General features: G+C 36.1%; 1 protein-coding gene across 1 annotated transcript in view; it reads left to right on the top strand.

Annotated features, from left to right (window-relative positions):
• The window catches only part of LOC145283867 (solute carrier family 23 member 1-like), a 114,270-nt gene that overhangs the window by 3,690 nt on the left and 84,745 nt on the right, over positions 1-25,835 (top strand). Inside the window, exon 2 of the mRNA XM_080132976.1 lies at positions 10,808-10,965. Coding sequence (XP_079989102.1) covers positions 10,808-10,965 — 158 coding nt within the window. The remainder of the gene's footprint in view (positions 1-10,807; positions 10,966-25,835) is intronic.

Genomic DNA, 25,835 nt, shown 5'->3' with positions numbered 1-25,835 from the left:
CATGCCATACCCTGTCAAAAGCCTTGGATATATCTAGAGCTACCACTCTGCCTTCACCCGCTTTGTCCAGTGAATGGTATATACATTCAGAGATTACAGTGAGGATATCTGCTGTGGAACGGGCTTGTCTAAATCCATATTGTTTGTCAGTCAGAAGTTTAGCATCTGTAAGGTGACGGACTAGAGCATGGTTAATTATGGTCTCTAATATTGTGGCGAAAAGTGGGAGGAGGCTAATGGGGTGATAATTTGATGGGTCAGTTCTTTCGCCAGAATTCTTGAATACTGGTACCACAGAAGCAGTTTTCCAACAGCCCGGAAAGCAAGATTCATTAAGGCATTTGTTGTAGAGTTTGGAGAGAACTGGAGCTACTTCGGCTGAGCATTTTTTTAATAGCACAGCTGGAATGAGATCGGGTCCACATGCTTTTGAAGTATCAAGGGTTTTTTATGATAGCATGCATCTGAGCAGGGGTAATTTTTAGATGGTCTAGCGTGGTGTCTCTCCACAAAGGAAAGTCATGCAAGGGTGGTTGGAAGGATCCAGTGTGGAGTTCGAGGCAAACCGACTGGCAAGCATATTAGCCTTGTCAGTTGCTGAGCAAACAACCTCGTGATTGTTGGTTAGTGGGGGAATTGTTGATTGCCTATTATATATAGATTTTCCAGAAGTCACGAGTTCCTAATTTTTTTGCTTCGATGCGCTTTTTAGTAGTTTCCGTAAATTCTCTCTTAGCTGTCGCTATTTCTTTCTTAAAGTTACTTCTAGCTTCTATATACTTCTGTCTGTTTCAACTGGACTTATATCGGTTAAATCTGCGGTATGCATGCTGCCTTTGAGCAATGGCAGTTGCGCAAGTAGAAGTAAATCATTGTGTTTCATGATAAGGGCTGTCTCCTTTTCATGTAAGTATAAAAATAGAGAGATTTAGTTAAAATGAAAATGAAATAGAATAGACGAAATTCGAACCTCGTAAATTAGGTTTAGAAATAGATTACGAGAGAGAATTAGAAAATGGAATGTAAAACAAACCATTGTTTAGCTTAGAGATAAAATAGTTTTCAGAAAAGAATGTGCGTTGTCAATTCTGTTATGAAAAATTCAAGTGAAGAATGCAACTATAGAATAATTTAATAAATATGTTTTTAGCATATTGGAAAAATAGGTTACACGGAATATAGGTTAAGATTCCTTTTGTAAACAAAGGAAAAAGTTTTGGACACGCATGTCCAGAACACGCGAAAGAAGACACATGTTTTAACATGTGTATGACGTCATGGAAAATGGGAAGTTCTAGATATAGTTAGAAACTTTAGAGAAATGAGAGAGAGACGGAGAGAGAGTCTGAGGACGACAGACGACAGTCCAGACATGGACATTCGAACGTCTAGAAGCGAGACGGTCACTTTTGAAACTAGAATGTGAAGCTTTGAATTCTTGACTCAGAAAACCACGACCGGTCGTGAGAAGACATAAACTCATCATGTGTTTTTATAAACGTCGTCTTTGTGTTGTAATTCTACCAAAAGGTAAAGTGAAAATTGTTATTATATGTCTTGTATATCATGTGATTTAAAATGTCTTGACATACACATCTCATATCTACAATGTGAACTCTACATCTCATATCTACACGTCTAAGTACAAACATTTTAATATATGAATGTCTGTCTACAACAATCAATCTCTTGTTACAACATCTATCTCTCTCTAAGACAAACTCTTAATAAGACTCTCTCTCTAAGCATCACTTTTAATAAGACTTAACAACGAACAATAATAATAACAACAAGAAATGAATAATAATAATAATAATAATAATAATAATAATAATAATAATAATAATAATAATAATAATAATAATAATAATGAACTATATAACAATCACGATTTGGTGGCGTGACCACGTCACGATGTTGCTGGTTGCTGAATATCATTCATTCATTTCGAATGAATCAGATGATTATTGTTGCCATTCGTTCCCCAATATATTTCTGGTTAGAATTCTTTCTAGAAAGACATAAGGTATTTACAGAAGAGACCACGTGAAAGTTGCAAATACAAGGTGCCTTCAATATGTTTTCATACCTTTTTCGTATGGGGACTTTTGTTGATGCTACACATGAAATTCTAGTCCCTTTTGAAGTAATCTTCCTCCCCATGCAATGCACTTGTTGTACAGTTCCAACTTCTCGGAGACCCCATGGAATCCTCTGGTGTAAGTATGTCAATTAATCTCGTCACCGTCGCATTCATCCCCTCAATTGTCTCATAATAATAGCTTTTAAGGTTTTCTGAAATCATACAAATTGGTCAGTCATCTCTTAAGATGTCTAGTAATAACATATTGAATTTTCAAGAGTTTACCACAATTTGAAATGCTTGTACAAAACATTATAGAGATTTATTGAAGGCACCTCGTGTCTCTAAGTGAAATTGTTTCTAGGGAACGTACTTGGAACACTACTATTTTCGGTCCGTGTTGCTAACCGTGTTTCTGGATCGTAAAAAACGAGTTTTTCATTCATCGACACCTCCCGGGTGTTGACGCTTCATATAAAACTTTTCCTCTAAGAGTCTTCAGTTGGTATTCGAATGCTTTTCTCTACATGGCAGTTATTATTTTAAAAAGTTCAGCTAGACGGATCCTTAATTATGAATAGATTAACCAAATGTAGAGAGTTGTCTTGTATACAATAGGCTGAGATTTAACTTTACGTTGAGAAATAAGAGCGGTTAAGTCAAGCTCATTGTAAATACACTTTGAAACGAGAAGTATGTTCTAGTTTGCTTTAAGCATTGCGCCTAGTGTGAAATATTGTAGATATATACTAAGTTCAGTGTTTGAATAGTTAAATCAAACAGAGCTATTATATAGTCAATTAAAATAAACAAAATATTAGCATTATCATCTATTATCATTATTATTTTGACATACGATCGTTTCTAAGACATTTATTAAAATCTCATTCGTCTGTTCTTCAGCAGTGATTGATTAAGATCACAATTTGAAGGCGAATAAAGGTCAGTATCATCAGCTCTAGAATATTTAAGGCGTTTCACAGGGTTTGGCGCGATGATCTAATCAAAATTAAACCATAAGATAATACTGGAGGTATATTTAACATAACGAAATCCTTCTCAGATAAGAGAAAACTCCAAGTTGTTTTTGATGGGCGTACATTTGAACAACATGATATTAAATGCGGGTGTACAACAGGGGGCAATTTTCGGACCTTTATTATTCCTGATATTCATAAACGACCTCCCTGATGAAATTATCTCTGAGAGCTGATGATACTACGCTTTATCACAGACTCGAGGGAAAAACGAATAAATACATATCTAAGGAAATGGTTAAAACTTTTGTGGTGGAATAGGGCATAAAACTGGATCGTAAAGTTCAATGCTGCTAAGACTAAGCTTATTTCCTTGAATAATTACAAGAAAGCTTCCCTACCACTGATTGCCATGGCTAATGATACACTAATTGAAAGCATTTCCCTCAAGCTTCTAGGTTTAACATTCACAAACAACATGAATTAGAAAAAAATGCATTGAGTAAATTGCCAATCGTATGAGAAACGATAGTACGCCAAAATTAGACCACAATGGTATGGATCTTACTAATAATCCATGCGGGATTTAACGCATGTAATGGGAATAGCACCTATGTTAAATCATCATTTTGATGTTTTGGTTTCATTTTGCATTTGTGCTTTTTTCATATGTCGTTTCGACCATGTTTTATTATTCACTTGCGATAAAAACTAGAAACAACGAATATGAAATAAATAAAAAAATACTGTTTGTCTTTTTGTGACTAAATCAATAAAATGGCGCCTGTGAATGACGTAAGATGAGGAGGAAAAAATGAGATGCCAGTTCGAGTTGAAAATTTTTCTTTTTGTACTGTTGCATTGTGGGACATCAAAGAGTTCTTAAAAAAATCTACACGCAAAACACCATTTCATCCTTGCAGATGTTATCAATTGTCATCGTTGTAAATACGTGTTCGTATGTTGTTGTTGAAAAAAAATGATTAAACATAAAAGCAAATAAAGAAAATACGATAAAAAATATAAAAACTAAAACAACAAAAGAACAAAACAAAATAAAAATAACTTTTTATTATTATTCAGACTACTGTTTTTATCTTAAGTGTTATTCACACAACGTTTCGGTCGAAAGAACCTACGTAATCTGAGTATTAAACCTTTAATATATTAATGTGCTATCAAAAAATAGGACAAAGTATTTTGCACTTTTGACGTCAGAAACGTGTTTTCCATTCACGTATGTTGAAAGAGAGAGAAATGAACTCGATTTGAAATTATATACGCGTACAGAAAGATCTTAAAATCTATTTTCAATCGATATTTATTCCATAGTTGTTGCTATGATCCCAAAATATATTGAAAATTGAAAAAAAAGAAAAAAAAGAAACGTCATCTGAGGCGGCCCTCCTCAAGTGTCACCGTAATGACTGATTCATCCTGTTGCTAAATTTTCATACATGCTCTTCGTCTACTTTACTCTACAGATCGACACGTTACTATTTACATATATGATCTAAGATAAACTTCAATGCCACAAAATTATTAGTTAAAATCAAAATAATTAGTTAAAATCAAAATAATTAGTTAACATACAATTGTTCACTTTCAGAACAATTAAATGCAAAACACGACAATACACAAAAGAATGACATTTGATACTATGATCTTAGAATGAATGTTTTCTTGTTTTCATTGTCGTAAAAATCTAGTTGTCTAGTAAGTTGGTTTTCAATCGACAGCACAGCCAGATCCGACAGTCTTGACTGATTCATGGTTAACCGGAGGTAATTTTTATAAGTTTCGTTTTGGAGAAACTTCTTTAACACTATACCACAGAAAAACATATCAGAAAGAGTCAGCGGAAGATATGGCACTGACTAAAAAAAATCCACTTTATGACAAACTGCAGAAACTGCATTACAGTCCAGTGCTTGGCTTTTTTTCGAAGTTTATTTCGGCTTCTGGTAGGTGTCTCATTAAACGTGGAATTTCTAAACAAAACCTTTATTAAGGCAGCTCATCATACAAGCTTGACAACAGGAAATTGTTTTCCTTCGTCTTTGGCACAAATATTATAGTCTGACTGAACGGTACAAAATGCCAGTAAAATGTCTGGTATCCAACACGATATGAAAACGGTCCAGGCACTCTAACATTGCTCTCTTAGTCTCGTGCTGCAATGACAACCCAGCATTTATTGGCTTCTATCCTGGTATTTTTCTTTTTCTTCTGATTCTCTTTGTGGGAATATAAATTTGTTTTTACATTTAGTAAGTACTTTCTGGGCAACAACGTCAACAACATTTGTACACTGCTCTTCGCAAAAGACCTTAAAAGCCCTTAATTTGGTAGTATCCATGTCCAGAGTAATATCCGGCGTTTGCATATGCTTCTGGAATAAATAGAATTACTATAAAACGTCAGCCCCACAAAAAATAAAACAAAACACAAAACAAAACAAAAAAACAAAAAAAAAACAAAATAAAACATAAACAAAAACAAGAAAGAAATGAAAGAAAAGACGCAAATAATTAGCAACAAACTGTGCGCAGTGCATCATGTCTCGTCACTTCGACACCACATAAGACCTCAATGGCATCCACAATCCGATTAAACTTTTGTATCACTGGCTTCACAACGTCAGCATGTGTACTCCACCGAGTTGTAAACAGTGACTTCATTGTTAAACCTGTGTATTCCACGAGCATGTCCCAGCGATGGATCGACAGAGCAAAAAAGTGCACGACACCTCAAGACTTAAAAAAAAAATGTTACACAAGACGGATTGTTAGCAAACGAATGTTTCCCACAAAGGTTCAAAGGATGATTGGTACAAAGTAAAAAATGGCCGTCGGATTTATGTCTTTGATCTTTTGTTGCACACCACCGTAGATTCCAACCATGATTGCCGTATTATTGTACTCTTGATCACGATACAATTGAATATCCAGTGCTTTGTTTTCTAGTTTCTCGAGGATATCGCCAGTTAATACAATAGCTGTTTTACCCTTCAAATGAAAAAAAACTCCAAGAAATAGCTCCCACACTTCAATTGTACCACTACTAATGTAAACATATCGAATTACTTTTGGCATTTAATCTTCATAATAAATGTCACGTGTACTATCAAAAACTAGGCCAAAGTATTTTGCACTTTTGACGTTAGAAACGAGTTTTTCATTCACGTATGTTGCAAGAGAGAAATGAACTCTATTTGAAATTATATACGCGTATAGAAAGATCTTAAAACCTATTTTCAATCGATATTTATTCCATACTTGCTTAATGTTACTATAATCCCAAAATTACATAATTTTCTGTTTCTAATTTTCTGGTGTCCAATTTTCCGTTGCATCATTTAATTATTAAATACCATTTAATTATCAATGATGTTTTAAAGTGCTTTTCTTGACAAAACTGTTCTATTTAATTTTTAAGCATATTTCCAAACATTGTAAATCAACTACATTCTTTTAAAGGTTATCTAGAAAATTTCTGTTTTTCTACATTTACATTGTATTTTTATATTCGTGGATTTTAGATTTACTGATAATTTAAAAACAATAAATATTCATCATTAGTACCAATAATGTAAAAGTAAACAATTGAAAGTAAGTAAAGAATCATTTTTGGGATCGAAAGGTAGGCACAAATTTATCTCTATTCCGATCCCCACAAAGTTCCGATTTTTTCAATTTATGATTCCGATTAATTGTCCCAACACTAATAGATATATTCAAAAGTATATCACTCAATGGAAAATTGTATCTCAGCAAATTAATACACAGACAATGCTGAAATTGCTGCATTTTTGGCTTCGTATTCGCTTTTTTGTAAATAATGATGCAGAGTTAAAACAGAAAATAATCCGATAAAATATTATAACCAACATTGTAGCAACTGAAACACACGAAAGCTGAAAACATTGCTATTTTTCCTACTCATAAATTTTACAATTTATTAAAAAATTCTGATGGGGAAACAAAACTGGGGTGGTGGCGTGTCATAAATTATTTCTCAGTGGGGTGGGTGGTGTCATATGCTCTCCTGCGAAACCCTGTGTTTCAGGCTATTTTTAGCACCTGGTTAAATTTTTTTTTGCTGGGGGTGAGATTGTGTCATCCCCTTTTGTGCTGGCACCCGGAGGTTTACTCATCAAGCTTGACCGACAAACGAATTCATTTTCCTCAAGGCTTGGCCATTTATATTCTGCTACTCTCACCATTTCACGCGGCTTCTTTCATCTCTTCCACAAAACACATCACACCTCTTGGATCTTCTTTTTCTCCTGATTTCCCCGTGCTGGCAGCAGAGAGATCACACCGTTTGCTTTTTTAAGTTGTTTGTAGCATTACTGTTACATTTCATTAACTATTTGAGTTTTGACTCTAATCAAACTGGTCTAATTGTTCAATTACTTTCCAAACAAAGTAAAACCTGAACGAAATAGAACGAAATGTCGTATTGGCTGTTAACTTTTTACCGTACATGAATAAAAGTTCATAATCATACCTGGGTTAATTGCTTGTTCTCCTTCCAGACTGACGGAACGACGTCTGCAAATAAGTTCTCTAAGACCTTAAAAAAGATACTAAGACAAATACTGTTGAAAATAAAGGTTTATTCGCTTCCTTCCAAATCACTAGCCAGTGTAGTGGAGAAGACAGAACGATATAATTTCACAAACACACTGCTGACTTCTTTCTCTCTCTCTCTCTTTCTCTCTCTCTGAGCCATGCGACGTCATATCCGTTTCCATCAATTTCCACGCCCTCAATATTATATCTTGATATAGCATTTTTTTATAGTAAAGTTTTTTTATGGTGTTGACCCATTTCCTTCCAATTTATAATGGTTTCTCCGGGGTTTTCAGAACTGACCTTTCATTTTCGAAATTTTTTTGGATGAGAATTAATAATTTGTATAATTGTATGATTTGTATAATCGGACTACTATTCTCATCTTGGATGTAATTGACGCAACGTTTCAGCCGCTGTAGCCTACGACCTTCTCTTAATGCGTATCGTTGAATACAGGAATCAGTACGTTAGAGTCAGTAATCTAAAGGAAAATTCGAACGGAATTATTTATTTAATAAACTGGGGTAGCTTACTTTTGTTCTGTCAGTCCTCACCGGCTAATAACGCAATGACCCGTGGTTTAACGAATAAAATAAGAGGTAAAATTCAGTTATAAGTTGCATATAAGTCGTAAGTAATTCATTATTTTATTCATAGTATTGCGTGTACTAAAATTAAACCTTCAACCTCCAGAATGCTGTCACTTATAACTAATGAACTAAGCACATATCTGCGCTACGGATCTGTAGAGATCGTTAGAAAGGGATTTTACATAAGCATCAATTATTTCCATATGTTCACCCATCTAAGTAATGACCGGGCTCAGCATAAGTTTTCTTGATCTTACGAGAACCGGTATGTCAATAGGTTTCTCGTTGTATCGTTGAAAATATACATGAAAATGTATTAATGGAAAAGTTGTCATTAAGTTTTCCAAAAATACATTAGATATTTTTCTCATCACGAACGAAGATTATGAGTTTTGTGGTGATGAGCATATGTCAGCATCCGTTTTTGGGTGGCATTGTGTGAGTGTTTGAAATGTGTGCGCGGTATTGATGAGTGCGTGCAAGGATATGACGTGTGTCATTTTCAGTCAGCAATTATTATATATGATTGACGTGTTCAACGTGTGAATTTCATTGGTCAGTTTTGTCATGTGACATAGTATTGATTTTAAAAGTAATATATATACATTTTAGAAGTTAGTTGTTCGGTACACTTGTACTTAAAAAAAGAAAATCGTCCACTGACGTAAAATATATAGCTAAACAGTAAAAGTACAATATAATATATTACATTTCAGCTGAATTGAAAAACATTTCTTTTTAATTTTTGTTTATATTAAACTTGCTTAAGAATTATTATTTTGATTTTCGGACTGCTGTTCTCATCCTGGGTGCTAATTTCGTTACATATCGGTCGATGTAACCTCCGACCATTTTCAGCTGTTTCTTGTCGAACTCAGGAATCTTGTCGAATTCAAAAATCTTTCTGTCGAACTCGGAAATCTTTCTCTCGAACTCGGAAATTTGTTTATCGAACTCGGAAATCTTTCTGTCGAAAACGGAAATCGGCACGAAACGAAACATGAAACCACTTGATGTAAGGAGCTAAAATACTACTTCAAGGTCAAAAACTAGTCAACGATAAGTGTGATATGGATAGATTTCAACCCCAAAACAATAATTCTTTCTCTTTTGTTAGAAACATCGCTCATGGAATGTAAATAAACGACAGAATATGGGAAGGGAAGTAAATATCCATTTTAAAAGAGATGGGCATCGCAGTAAGTTCTTATCTGTCCACGTTATTTCCCGAGTTTGTTATGTTTGTTTGCAGTTTTTTGTTATATATATACCGCATAATATCATTGAAACACCGGTTCTCGCCAGATTACTGAAGTTAAGCAACGATGAACTTGGCCAGTACCACATGGGTGACCAGGATGTAGAAATTTCCAGGTTGGTATCTGGCGCGCGTTTAATCCACTGGGAGAGATGCACCCTCAGTCTTCGTTAAGGTGAAGGAGCACTCTGATGTAAATCTGAGGTCTACTGTCTGCTCTATCTTGTGGCAACCATTGTACCAACTGAGATTAGCAGTTACACCAAAAAGTGCGATTGGTTCTGAACTAAGCCTTCACTTCTATAAACAAATCATCTGTCTGGACTTTTAAATAACTTAGTTGTGGAAAACCTCATACATCGAAACCGACGGGAATATCATCAATTTTTGTGTCCAGTAGATAGGAGCATCGTGTTAATGCTTGTCTCCACAGCACTGCTGACCAAAAATCTAAGAAAAATTGGTTGGAAATCTTACTTCATCCTGTATTTTCTCATATCCTACATCCCCCGAATTGTCACTTATTTCGAGGATTACAAAACCATTTAGATGATCGTAGGTTGAAATCCCACGAGGAGATTAAACATCAGTTATATTCATATTTCACATTAAAGCTTTAAGAATTTTATAAGCGAGTTGACAGAGGGAATCAAGCTATAGAGAAATAGTTATATATATAAAACACTAGATGTGTGCATGTGTGTTTGTTTTTGTGTCAATATTTAACCGATAAAATCTTAAACTACTGAAATTAACAGCAAATAGTAATCATACACAAAGGATAATTTATTACGAGTAAAATCTTTGTTTGGATACATAAATAACGCGTACAGAAATATATTTTCAAGTTGAAATGCAAAAATGTTTATTTTAACTTGCCGACATATTTCTATTACTTTCTGCGCATGCTCAAATTCAATTCATTTATTCAACTCGTTTAATATGAAATCTTTCCTACACATTCCTCAATAGCTACATCGGTATGGATGACGGCTGGAGCACCAAATGTTTTGGTTTCGATTCTAGCTGATGGCACACAACCCATTTCTCTTTAAAATTTTGAAATTATTACTATATAATAGGTATACTATAATATTCAATAAAGAATTGGCTCTGTAATAATAAATACGAAATCCGCACGAATTAAAGCATATTTTACGACCCGGTAAGGCTGGGCGCCACTCGTTAGTTGCTCTGATTTTCAAAAAGTTTTCGTTTTCAAGATGAAATTTTGAATGGATAAAACGTTTTGCACTGACCTAATATATAATATGCACTTTTCATTTTTTTAAATTTCATGATGTGAATTTGGTGTGCAGCAAGTTTTAACGCCAGTTGCTGGAAACCTTACAGTTTCCATTTTGGTAGCCGAGTTCGTGTGCGCCTCTAACGACGAATTAATGAAAGCGAAACTGATGTGTACCACCATGTTCATGGGCGGCCTTTGTACGCTACTGCAATCTTCCATAGGAATCGGGTAAGTGGGCCATTCCAAATTCTATAATTGTATTTAAGAGTTGCCTTAAATATATCCAAACTTTTTTCGTATGACCACTTTTATTGATAGCATGCACATGGAACTCTAGTCCTCTTCGAAATAATCTCCATTTCAATGCACTTGCCATATCGTTCCAACAACTTCTGGAATATCCCATGAAATTCTCTTGTGTGAGCATGTTAATGACCTTCGTCGCAGCCTCTTTCATCTCCTTAATTGTCTCATAACGAAAACCTCTAAGGTTTTCCTTTAGCTTAGATAGGAACCAAAAGTCACAGGGAGCAAGATCTGGACTATAGGGAGAGAGAGAGAGAGAGAGAGAGAGAGAGAGAGAGAGAGAGAGAGAGAGAGAGAGAGAGAGAGAGAGAGGAACTGTCTTGATGCCCATCTTGGTCAAATAGTCTGTGACAAGGATGTAGCACTCTTGCATATCTTCCACATCTTCAGTTCTCGCGAATAATTACGTATACAGTTCCCACACTGACAACTGTGCACTTATTGTATCTACAGACACACGACGATCCTTATCCACGAAATTCTTTATTTAACCAAGCAACTCTGGTGTTCTGACTTATTTACTCCTCCTACACCTTTCATCATCTCTCACAGACTCCCTGCCTTCCTTGAATCTCTTATGCTACCCCAAAACTTATGCTTGATTCATACAAGATAGTCCAACAGTTATCTGAGGCATTACATGCGTTTTTGTGGCATTTTCTAAAACAGCATTTTATTGCATATCGTTCTTTGTATAGTGTCCAGCTTGGATTTTGAAATTCACCAGCTGTGACAATAAGGTTTTAGCAGGGTGTATTCCAATTCCTGCTGTAGCTGTTTATTTGAACCTACAATCATAAAAATTGATCAGCCATCTCATAAAATGTATAGCAATAACATACTGATTTTTCAAGAGTCTACAACAATTTTAAATGCTTGTACAAAAAGTCTGGAAATTTATTAAAGGCACCTCGTAACACATTTATAATCAATTTTGCCTCACAATCGTTTCTCAACCAAATGTAAATAACAAACATATGGTTTCATCACGTTCAAACATTGATTATTATTGGATCACCGAAGTTAAGCAACGGTGATCAGTACTTACATGAGTAACCTTTTGGCAATATGGTACTTATGCAGAATATTGACAGTGCTGAAGCGATAAAGTTATTATTTAGAAACCCGTTCATAACATGGGGCTATCGTGACCCAGTACATTATGTTTTTGCTTTTTTAATCTCTTTGCAAAATTTGATCAGTTCCCCAAAGCCAAAAACAACAACCAACCCTCATTTTTCTTTCTACCCCCTACTTTCCTACTGACTTCCTGATTTAAAACGCACTAGACATTAATGTTAGAGCTCTTTTCCTTTGCAAAACTTAATCATATTCGGCAAAATCAAAAACAAGAGAATCCACCACAAAACAACGAAACCAAACTCTATGAATTGATATTCGAAGATATATAGAAATTGAAACATACAAACTTTTTTTCAAAATTCCTGAAATAACCTGAAAAGGCTTTGTATTCTGTGAAACAAAATAACGAAACCAAATTAACATGAGGATACTGTATTTTCACTTACGGCATAACCATTTTCTCACACTAGTTCTCGTCAGATCACCGAAGTTAAGCAACCCAGAGCCTGGCTAGTACCAGATGGGTGACCATTTATGAATTTCTAGTCGTCATGAACCTCTATTTGCCACTGGTATTTACCAACATCGATTCAAGAGAAGTGCGGTTGGAGATTGCACAACTCTTGCCACAAAATTCCACGCACAAAATTCTTACAGTCGATATCCGTAGTTTGTCAAGACTGAAGGAAGCTACTAATACTTTCACTTAATAATTTAATAAGCAACATATATCGTAAAAATTGATTTAACTTGAAAATCGTATCAAATAAAAACGCGATTTGTATTTTGCGCAAGTAACGATAATATCAGGTACGGTAAGTAGAAGTATTAGAAAGTAAGTAGAAGTGTAGCTGTCAAAGTGCTTTCACTAAAACTACTAGGTTAAATAGTAGAGAAGACTAAAGCCTCGATAGAGCCAATCATCCAAGGGAGAAAACTCCGCTTATCACATTATTTCCAGCTGTTTTGGATTTCTTTTTGCGACTGGACTTAATTATAGCCGGATTTAAAGAATTGTGACCGATTGTGTAGTCTTCTATCTATTGGGTAATCGCGGATCTATTTAAGAAATAAAATAACTGTCAAAAGTTACGACATTAAATTCGATCTATGAGAATTTCATCGGCGGATAAACAAAAGATTAACAGATATATGCCTTTCAGAGAACAGCGTGGATCAATAAAAAAGAGATATTAAAAGATTATACACAAAAGGCTAGAATGTCTTTCTTTCTCGCAACAATTGTGTTCAGACGGAAAAGTACTATGGAACGAAATGGTTTATATAAAATCGTGACCAAGCTGCTTAATTAAATTCAATTAACAATGATGCATCTGACTAAATAGTCAGAAAAAGATCATCATTTGTAGCAAAATTAGAAGCAGGTGTGTAACACAAGGTTTAAAAGTTAAGCAGAAAAGTGGGAATTTCCATTTAAAGTTTACAAATGTACACGAATTGGATTCTAAGGTTTAGGGTTAGGATTACATTTATTTACTTTATATCTGAAGTATATCAACATTAACAATGCATAATGAATAAAAATGCACAAGACAAAATAACATTATAGATAGATCGGCAGACGGTACGTCTCGTAGGGAAAGATCGTCTCCCGGTCCTTTTATTTACTAAAGAAAAAGATTTCAAGACTGTCGCGCCCTGTAGTGGTAGTTCATTGAAGTGCAAGAGAGATAATCCGTAGTTCATTGAAATGCAAGGGAGATAATCCTGTCCAATATATTACATCCCTTCAATCTTACTCTGGATCACGAACATAGTCTTCAAATTTTTTTGGTGGTCTCCGAATACGCCCTGACTTGCGAGAGGGTGGTGATGCCGATTTTTCTACCACTGCTGGAGTCTCTGCAACCTCTTCCATATGCCTGCTCTCAGGTATTAAACTTTCCTCAGGACTGTCGGGTGTGCTGGAAACTTCAGGTGTGCCGAAACTCTCAAGATTCTTTGCAGCATTATCTGCTTGTATCTCAGGCGTAAGTTCCACTGCTACTGGTGATGAGAGTTTCACAAGCTGGTCCACATGCCTCCTTACTAGCCCTCTACTGGTTTCCACTTCAAAATTCACTGCTCCCAACTGTCTGGTAATGGTACCTTCAATCCATCGCTGAGTAGATCCATAGTTACGCACAAGCACAGGATCGGCTACTTTAAATTCACGGAGCGGCACCATTACCTTGCTCCCCCTTTCCATTTTATTTTTTACATCCATAGCCTTGTACGTGTCTGGCTTTGCCAAATGAAACGCTGTTCGTAACTGCCGTTTGAACATCAGCTCGGCAGGAGAAACCCAGTTGATGAGTTTGGAGTTATCCTATGTGAATAAAAATCGGTTCACCTTGGTTTCAAGTGTTGCCTTGCCGTCTGTATTCATCCTTTTAAGCGCTTCCTTGAAGGTGCGTACACTGCATTCTGCTAGCCCATTCGAGGAAGGATGGTAAGGAGCTGTGAAAATGTGCCGAATTCCATTAGAATTCATGAATGCTTTGAATTCTTCACTTGTAAAACAGGGACCGTTGTCGCTCACAATTAATACCGGTAGTCCATGAGTTGCGAAGATCCCTCTCAATTTTTCAATTGTGGTCATAGCAGAAGATGATTTTGTAATGCAAACTTCAGTCCACTTTGAATGAGCATCCACTACTATCAAAAACATGTGCCCCAAAAATGGACCCGCATAATCTAAGTGGACTCTCTCCCATGGTGAACTTGGATATTCCCAGTAATGAATGGGAGCCTTGCCGGGATTGCTTTGATAATGTATGCAGGTTCCACAAGCTTTACCGGCTCTCTCAATATCTGCATCAAGATTTGGCCACCACACATAGCTGCGAGCAAGGGCCTTCATTCGCACGATCCCTATGTGTGTCTGATGTAATTGCTGCAACACTTTTGTTCTGAGTATAGCCGGAATTACTACTCTACTCCCCCATAATACGGTACCATCTTCACATGTCAACTCTGTCCGTTTGTTGAAGTAGGGCTTCATTGCCGTGTCTGGAATACACCTACTCCAGCCATTCAGGATGTATTCGTACACCCGACTCAAAGTAGGGTCTCTTCTTGTCTCCAATCTTACTGCCGCCACAGTCACTGGAGCATCAACCAAGTTCATCATGTGTCTCCTGTTAGAATTAGGTGTGACATCTTGCTCCTGCACACTGATTGGAAGACGACTGAGGCAATCTGCATTTCCATTAAGGGACCCGGCACGATACTCCAACCTGTAATTATAGGCAGCCAGAAATATGGCCCAGCGTTGAACTCTGGAAGCAGCAAGAGAAGGGATCGGCTTGTTTTCAGCAAACAACCCCAATAAAGGTTTGTGGTCAGTGAACAACGTAAAATTATTCCCATACAGATATTGGTGCAACTTTTTTACCGCAAAGACTAGGGCCAGCCCCTCCTTCTCAATGTGCGCATAATTCCGTTCTGCCTCAGACAGCGTTCGTGATACGTAGCATACTGGTTTCTCCCTTCCATCTTCCATTTTGTGAGCCATTACAGCTCCCAGTCCATAGGGAGAAGCATCTACTTGCACCAGAATCGGTCTAGATGGATCAAAATGAGTTAAAAGAGGTGCAGAACACAGCATTTTCTTTGTTTCTTCAAAAGCCCTGGTTTGTCCAGCACCCCATACCCAGGGAGCACCCTTCCTCATTAAGTTGTGAAGCGGTTCAAGTATAGTTGATAAGATTAGCAAATGACTATGATAATAGTTAAGTGCCCCTAGGTAGGCTCTTAATTCTGTGATGTTTTGCGGTCGAGGTGCCTCCGTCATGGCGGCTACTTTGCCTGGAAGAGGCGCTATGCCTTCCTTACTAATTCTGAAACCCAGATATGTCACTTCAGGAAGGAGAAACTTGCACTTACTTCTCTTTAATTTTAATCCGGCCTTATCTAGAGTAGCAAATACACTGTATAAATTCTTCAGATGACTACTGTCATCACTACCTGAAACCAGGATGTCATCCACACGCACCTTGCAAAAAGGAATGTTCTTCAATCTTTTGTCCATCTCCCTTTGAAAAATCCCTGTAGCACTGTGTACCCCAAATTGTAGTCTGGTGGGCTGGTATAATCCTTGGTGAGTGTTTACTGTTAGCAGTTCCTGGGTTTCTGCATCCAATTCCAGCTGCTGATAGGCATGGCTCAAGTCGAGCTTGCTTAATTTTTGACCCCCTTTCAAAGTAGCAAATATATCTTCTATCCGAGGAAGAGGGTAATAGTCACATGATGATGCCCGGTTTATTGTTTGTTTGTAATCTCCACAGATCCGGATGCCTTCATTATTATTTTTGGCAACCGGTACAATGGGGGCAGCCCACCTAGAGTATTCCACTCTTTTGTAAATTCCCTGGTTTTCCAGGCGATCTAGCTCCTTTTCCACATCCGCTTTTATGGCATAAGGTACTGGTCTTGCCCGACAAAATTTGGGACTCACCGTTTTATCAATGGGTATTTTGACCTTAAAATCCTTTAAACACCCCATTTCTTCACTGAACAGCGAATCAAATTCTTTTAAAAGCCTTTCCAACCTCGAAGGGGAATCTTCCTGGTATAAAGGAAACATGCTTCTCCAATCCAGCTTTACCTTATTCAACCAGTTTCGGCCAAGAAGTGTCGGTACATTACCTTTCACCACCAGCAAAGGTAGTCGATGCTTTAGCCCTTCCTGGATTACTTCCACGTCTGTGGTCCCATGTGGTTTCACTAATTCACCAGTGTACGTTCTCAACTTGACATGGCTTTCCTTTAGATCACGAACTTGGCCAATTTTATTGAATTTTTCTAGGCTCATTACTGTGCATGCAGCTCCAGTGTCCACTTCCATGACCACTTTCTCTTGATTAATTAGCAGTTCCACTAATACTGGCGGTGTCCGCAGGTTAGCAACTGTGTGCAAGTCTAGCCTTTCCATATTTATTTCCATTTCTTCACAACAATTTTCCTCCACATTGTTCACCATCCTGCTTTCCTTACCTCGTTTTTCGGAGTTAGGAGGCCTGCTCTCTTCTTGCCTACACTTCTGACGAGTATGCCCTATTCGCCTGCATTTAAAACAATCCTTGTTTTTAAACTGGCACTTGTCCGCTTGGTGGCCAGTGCTTCCACAACGATAACACTCTCGTTTTAATGGTAACCTGTGTACGGACGTTTCACTTCCACTCGTCTGTGCTCCCAACATCAACTTGGAATATTTCCTTGCCGATTCCATAGACACTGCTATTTCAATGGCCTTGTGCAAAGTTAGCATTCTTTCGCCCAGCAAGCGCTCCTGTATCTTCTCATCTTTCACTCCCACAACCAAACGATCACGTATGTGTTCATTTACTTTTTCTTCAAAGTTGCAATGTTCCGACATTTTTCTCAGTGTGGCCACATATTCACTAATGGACTCACCTTCTTGTTTGTCTCTCGTGTTGAATAAGAAACGTTCATGTATCTCGTTGGGGGCCGGCCTGATGTGCCTCTCCATCAGAATACATAGTTCTTAAAATGTTTTCTGCTCTGGCCTGTTTTCGGCTAAACCCCTGAGAATAGCATAATTTTTTGCCCCAATAACCGACAAAAATATAGCACGTTTCTTACCTTCATTCAACACATCATTGGCAGTAAAAAAAACTTTACTCTCTCAATATAGTGCGACCATTCTTCTTCCGCACTATTCCATTCTCCAATGGTGCGTAATAAAGCCATTTTTATCCGCTACTCGGCAACTTTTCCTCATTCGATTTGTTGTGGGTGTTCGCTTTTAATTTTAAATTGTCTTGTTACTCCTCCGCATTATTCGTTCTTCGTCGCCAATCGAAGTATATCAACATTAACAATGCATAATGAATAAAAATGCACAAGACAAAATAATATTATAGATAGATCGGCAGACGGTACGTCTCGTAGGAAAAGATCGTCTCCCGGTCCTTTTATTTACTAAAGAAAAAGATTTCAAGACTGTCGCGCCCTCTAGTGGTAGTTCATTGAAGTGCAAGGGAGATAATCCGTATTTCATTGAAATGCAAGGGAGATAATCCTGTCCAATATATTACAATATCTATTTGTTTCACAACTGTATATTATACAATTACTTAAGCTGAGCTATGTAACTTGCATATTTAACTAGTTCACTTACTCGCTCGCTACCGTAGGAACCCATCTGTTACATAGAATTGTTGCTATATATATATATATATATATATATATATATATATATATATATATATATATATATATAAAGCGTCTGAGAAAAATATGGCTGAATAACAATTTTTGGACGCCATTTTATATAACATGCCGGCTGCCCGCTGAAATAAAAAGACCGCTCGGCGAATGGAAAAGATATCCAGAAGAATGGGAAAAAGAATATATATATATATATATATATTTATATATATATATATATATATATATATATATATATATATATATATATATACTGGAAAATAGAAATAAAACCAAAGTATTATAAGACCTCAATCAACTTATGCTGTAGATTTTTTACTGTCCCTGTTATCTTTGTTACTAAGAAAAAGAAAACGACTGCAACAAGAATAAAGGAAAGAGACACAACCAGAAAGAGAGAGAGAGAGATAGAGAGAGGGAGAGTGGGGGAGAGAGAGAAAGTAAGAGAGAGAAAGTGGGAGATAGAGAGAGCCAGAGAAAGAGAGAGAGAGGTGGGGAGAGAGAGGGGACCCCACTACACACAGCAACAGCTTCATTGGAAGAATTAATCGTGTAGTAGAAGACGCTGAACAGAAAGTGCGGTCTTAAATCAAAGAATTGTTTCACCACGGTGCTACATGATTCAGCTAAACAAGTCTTTCAATGTCTTTGAGTTTCATCCCGTAAGATCATCATCGTTGTCGTATGTAAAACTCTTGTTTCTCTATGAACTCATCGTTCAAGAAAGGATCTATTGTCTATCGAAGCGATAGGACACGAAACAGTCAATTATAACTGACATGCCACAAGGAAATCCATTATCAGCTACACCGTCGTAATAATTTATATACCGCAGAAAAATGTTCCAATATAAGGCTAAACTGCTTTCCCACCGTAAACTTCACATTGGACTCTGCAAACAAATTCCTCCTAATGTTTTGCTGTGAACGGAAATTAGATGATCTGATTATTATTATTTTCCGACACGTCCAAAGCATCTTATCCCTGCTTTAATGATAAAGAACTGTTCCGCCGAGCCAGCTATTTATTGTCTTCTCCAAACCCTGACGAAAAAAGTGTCCTGCAAAATCATCGCCCCGTGTCTCCCCCTGTTACAAGATCAAGTCGCCTGTTCTTGTAAGTGAGTAAATATGAGATAGTATAGCCGAGGATTCGAACTTGTGAAGCTAAATTTGGAATTCAGAATTCTGATCATAAGTCAAAATAAATAATACAGGAATGTTATTGAAAATGGAATGTAGAATTATCATTGTTTAGTTCACATAAAATAGTTATATATCTGTTTATTGAAAAAGGAATGCAATGATGTAATTTTGTTTCTGTTAAAGAAATGGAATTAAAATAAGGAATTTAAAAACGGACAATGGAAAATGTTTGTAAAGTGGATTAATCAAAAATTAGGTTAGAGAGTCGGCTTTGTAGACACGTGAGGAACAATGAATGTCAGGCCGCGTGTCTGATATGCACGTGTTGGTTATGCAATGGCGTCATGAGTTTTCAATATAGTTGGAGCTTGGCAAAGGGTAAGTTAGTCAGTAAGTCAGGAGAGAAGAGAGAAGTCAGTGAGTCAGAGACAAAGCTGACATGGAACCTTGGAAGCGAAGGGGAGAAGACAGAATCACGTAAAGACTTGAATTCCTTGATGCAAAGCCATTGACCGGTCGAAAATGGAATAAACGAATATCATCATAATTTTGTATCTACGTCTTCGTGTTATGTTAGTCAACAGAAAGGTATTGTGAATTTATATTATAAGAACTTTGTGAAAATCATCATCTCAAAAATAGGTAAAGAAATATATGTGTCAATGTTATAGAAACACTCTCATTCACAGAACTGTCAAAATGTATAAATGCCAAACTATCTCCTCTAACTATCAATCTATCTATCTATCTATCTATCTATCTATCTATCTATCGATATATCAATCACCTCTCATTGTGTATTACATGCCGTTGTCTCCTGTATTAACTTGTACTTTGTCTCCTTATATATATATATATATATATATATATATATATATATATACACAGAACTGTCTCTCTTTATATATATATATATATATATATATATATATATATATATATATATATATATACCCTGTCTATCTCACACACTAATATGAACAGTTATTACAACCCTTCGCTAACATTTTCATTATTCAATTTATCAATGGAAACTCTGTGATAAACAATATTGATTCAGGATGTACCGTTGATGTCTGATCTCTGATCTTGATCGCATATACCACACGTTTGATAAGGCAGATGAAGCCGAGGCAATAAAACTTAATATGTCCAAAGCCTTTGATAAGCTCGTGCATAAAGAAAAATTCTGGAAAATCAACTCGTACAGTATTAGTGGACACATATTTAATATAATCACACCTTTCTTATTATTAGGGTGACAAGAAAGTTCTTTCGGAATTATTAATTTTGATTTCCAATGATGTATTTTCAAATAAGTTTCCATTATAAACTTAAGAGTCTTGAAGATGATGAGCGTAGTGGTTGGTCATCAAATGTTGACAACGATCAAATATGAACCTTAGTCGAAGCCAATCCACGTACAACTGTTTGAGAACTTGCTTATGAATTAGATGTAATGTATGCGATGATTTCCAACCACTTGAGAGAGATTAAAATGTCATCTCTTCTTTTACGCAACAAGAACGACCCGTTTCTCGACTGGGTTGTGGCTTGCAATGAAAAGTGGGTTCTTTACGACAATCGGTGACGCTCAGCTCAGTGGTTAGACACCGACGAAGCTCCACGACACTTCCCAAAGCCAGAGTTGCACCAAAAGAAGGTCATGCCGATTGTTTGGTGATATCGGACCGGTCTCATCTATTACAGTTTTCTGAATGAAGGCGAAACTATTATTATGGAAAAATACTGTCAACAAACGGATGAAATGCATCAGAAACTTCGACAACAACACTCAGCATTAGTAAGCAGAAGCGGCAAAATTTTCCTCCATGACAATTCCTGAGATAACGTTGCTAAACGACCCTGCAGATTATGAACGAATTAGGCTTCGAAACTCTGCTTTATACACTATACTCTCCAGATCTCTCACCTACCGACTACCACTTTTTCAAGTATCTCTCCTGACTTTCTGCGTGAAAAATGCTTCAAAAACCGAAGCGACGTCAAACCCGATTGATATGCTTTGTTTATTCTAGCTAGTTAATCAATCAGATTCATTGCTTTTACTTTCCAACAGGTTAATATTCCCATTAGTGTCAGGGTTTCTCAACAAACAAACGTTCATCGGATTTTAACTTCCCCTGTTTTTGTCTTGTGAATATGTTGAATTAATAGGCGACCTTATTTTAACATAGGTGTGCTTGGAGCAACTTTTTCTATTCATATTTTATGTCCGTAGTTCAATTTGTTGTTTAATGATTTGATTGTATTTTTTTTACTATTCGTAATGTTATCCTAAAGTAAAATGTATTCCATGTATACAGTTGCCTGCTATTTCATTTCTACAGTTCAACAGGTTTTGCGGTTTTTAAAGTTTAGAATTTCAAGCTCCTCATTCAAATTGGTATACGCAGTATAATCTTATAAACCAACAATTATGAATTTTGGGATATATATTTTCGGCAACACGATGGGTAATATGGGCATATTATTTTTAATAAACTTTACCATTTAAAAGGTGCTCCCACTCAAAGTCGCATTCGCACCAATCTCTTTAAAATAAGTTAGATACAAAAACTTAACAAAGAAAAAATTGCTCAGCATAAAATTTTGAGTTATATTATGCACTAGTAGGGAGATATGGCGTTTTTATATGAGGTTTTCTCTATTAGACTGATTAATACATCTATATACATATATTTCTCTTATTTTTTATATTTTGGTATGCTCCACCTTCGAATATTGATCTTCTTACACTTTGATAAGTCACTATAGGTATGATTACTTCATTTAACTACATAAATTAATATACGAAGATATAATTTTATGCGTAAAATTTCAGTATTTACTTCAACAATGCTAAATTCATAGGTAGAACTCGGTAGTAAGTTATATATATATATATATATATATATATATATATATATATATTGGCCTAGCATGGACAGTAATGATGAAGACAAGCAGAGTAGTATATGGAACAAAACTGTCCTCTAAAAGTATGCTACAGGAGTATGCGTCATGATTTGAGGAACCATAAATGCCACAGATCGCTGCTATAATTACCACCAATAACTTTCACAAACTTTAGTAGTAAAACTACATTTATTCTGTAAGGATAAGTATATTGCTTACTGAAAAAAGGTAGATCAGCCTCAAACAGTCTTTCTCTCCCCCCTCTCTCTCTCTCTTTCTTCCCCTCTCTCTCTCTTTCTGTATACATATATCTTGTGAGCTGCGATGTTGTCTGGCTGTGAAAATAATTATATATGGGTTGAGTCCTAAATACCAAGATAGAGCATATGTAAATTTAAGTTTGAGTTTGAAGACAGAGAATTAACAGCACACTGTTGCATAACATTCTTTAGAAAAACAATCACGCACGCATCATGCACAGTGGGTGCTCATAAAAATTATATCACGTTCTTTGTGTGTACAAGATATCCTGTTTGTTTGTCATGAAACATACACATATATATATGAAGAGAGACAGCAAGGTACATAGTTGAGTAATTATGTTCAAGTGTATTAATAATATGAACAAATAATCAATGTTCTTTTCAAAAGTATTTAACGCGTGTGTAGGGATTTACCAATGAAATTATATAAAGAGTTATGTTATGACTGAGATCCATGTGGAACTCTTGCGGCCAAATGGAAATGCCAGGACGTTGGTCGATCTGCGCAGACTTCTTAAATATCTATTTATCAATCTCTCTCTCTATTTCTCTCTCTCTTTCTCTCTCTCTCTCTCTCTATATATATATATATATATATATAAGTGAAATTGTCTCTGTGTGTACATTTCCCTACCAAACTACTCTGTTAATTTTCAATCTACAGACTCGAAATTTGACATAAGTGGTATAGAGTTGTGGGAAAATCTTTTAAATCGATTTTCGGACAGAAATGTTTCTAATAAAGGGTAAAATTTCAACGATTTGGCCTTTGAAAACTCTACACAAACTCCTCCGCCAATTTTGGGTCTAAACAATTTAAATTTTAGATATAGGTTACTTGGACATGGATAAAACTTTTTAATTTGATTTGAGCCCAAAACAATAAATGTTAAGGGGTCAAAAGTGGGGTCAAAGTTAAAACAAATTTTACCTCTGCGGTCTCCACTAAATTACTCAGCCAATTTTTGGTCTAAACATTTGAAAATTTACATAAAGGGTATACAGACATGCAGCAAGCTTCTTTAATCAGTTTTTGGGCGAAAATTTGGCTGCCAAGAGTTGACCTTTGCAGACTCTACCAAACTCCTCTGCAAATTTTGGGTCTAAACACTTGAAATTTTAGATGTTTGTCAAACTTTTAATATATATATACATATGCACATAAGGTTATGAACAGTAAATAGGGCCCGAGCACAGCCGGGCTGAACCGCTAGTATATATATATATATATATATATATATATATATATATATATATATATATATATATATATCGATGGGAGCGTTCTTGTACCTGTGCATGTGTAACGTGTGGGTATACGACGGTTCTCCTATCTTTTCTTCCACATCATGAAGCCATTGAATCCTTAGGAATATTTCTACATCGACGAATTGCAATATCATCTCAAGTCTGAAGATGCGTTCACTTAGCTGAAATCTTTCCTCAAGAAATCTGTGTTTGTTTAGGAATGCAAAAGTGTCCGTACGAGAAGGATCATCGCCTGATCATTTACTCAAATAAAGCCAAACTTTTTTTTTAAAAGAAAAATGTAAATATATAAGCGGCCTCAAACAGGCAGAAAAATTTCATCGCGCAGTTATATGATGCAAAGTGATGCGTATCAAGTTAAATAGATAGTTTGGTCGGTAGATACGATTAGGTATACATATATAGTAGCTAATTTGATATCGATCTGTCAGGACCTGTATTTGTTCTATAACCATAGGCTGTCACAAAAATGTACTCACACTTCAAATGATAATAGATGCTTTGTTTATGAACAAAGAGTAAACTAGAATAGCTGCGATTGCAGAAGATATGAAAAGTTCAAATTGATAACCATTATTGTCCGGACAACGCTGATAACGCGTCTCAAAGAGTTCGCAAACATCACGAAACGAGTCATTACAATACAATTTTTTGAGACAGCCTGTAAATTCTTGAATTAATTCTAGGATTCAATAAGAATGTGGGAAAACTAACATTTACACATGTTTCTAGAAGAGTCAGAAAGTCCAAACTGCTTACTCCGACTCCCTTCATCACAGTCTAAAGGAAAACATTAAAAAGCAATCTCGAGAAAAATTAAAAAAGAATGGCACATGAATAATCAAAGATTTCTAATCGTTAGACATAAAATTTAAACACAGAAAATTTCCATAAACAAAAAGTTAAAATCATTTAACAGAAAATTTTTTTAAGGTGACCTAAAGATTTTATTGATGAGTATAAGTACCATTTCATCTTTAGATCGATCCGTGAACTCCCTTTTCCTTCCAGATCGTGGTCTGATGTTGAAAGCATCATATATCGTTTAAATGCCTCTTCTTTTTCCTTCTTATTCAACAGATACTTTCTTATTTGATTAAGATGTCTTTTATGTGTTAACTAGCATTTCAGCCCGGCGTTGCTCGGGTGTTTGGAGGTGTATGCTGAGCAAATAAAAAAAGAAAATCAAAAGCGGTAATTTTTTTTAAAACTTTGACACCTATTACGACCCCTTAACATTTATTGTTTTAGGCTCAAATCCATTTATTAAGTTAGATCCATCTCCAAGGAACCTATATCTAAAATTTTAAGTGTTTAGACCCAAACTTGTCGGAGGAGTTTGGTAGAGTTCACAAAGGTCAAATCGTTGAACTTTAACCCCTTAACAACCAAATTTCTGGCCGAAAACTGATCACAGATTTATTGCGTAGGGAAATGTACACAGACAGACACACAGACACACACACGCAGACACGTTCACTCTTATAGATATTTAGATTAGGACCTTGTGATAATAGTAGAAATCTCTCTTAATTCTCGTCCCAAAACTGAAGAGCCATTGCTCAGAACGACAATGTATTATAAGAAGGCTGACTGGGATGCTATCAAAGATCACGTCAGAGATACCCCATGGGGTAAATATCTTTTCTTTTCCCGCGGAACAGTGCCAAAATGAGGCCACTGAATGGTTCGAAACGGTAATTGAAGCACATCTTCCCACGCGGAAATTCTATAGCAAGCCCCACTCTTCCCAATGGTTTACTTCTACTTGTGCAGCAGCCATTGCGCAAAGACAGCATGCGTACCGCAGATTTACCGACATAAGTGCAGTACAAACAGACAAAAGTATACATATACTAGAAGTAATTATAAGAAAGAAATAGCGAGAGATAAGAGAGAATATACCGAAACCGCCAGA

The sequence above is a fragment of the Euprymna scolopes genome, chromosome 8, assembly GCF_053919585.1.
Source record: "Euprymna scolopes isolate OS-2025 chromosome 8, ASM5391958v1, whole genome shotgun sequence".
Taxonomy (NCBI): Eukaryota; Metazoa; Mollusca; class Cephalopoda; order Sepiida; family Sepiolidae; genus Euprymna; species Euprymna scolopes.
The sequence above is the reverse complement of the archived record's forward strand: the minus strand, read 5'-3'. Positions and strand labels throughout refer to the sequence as shown.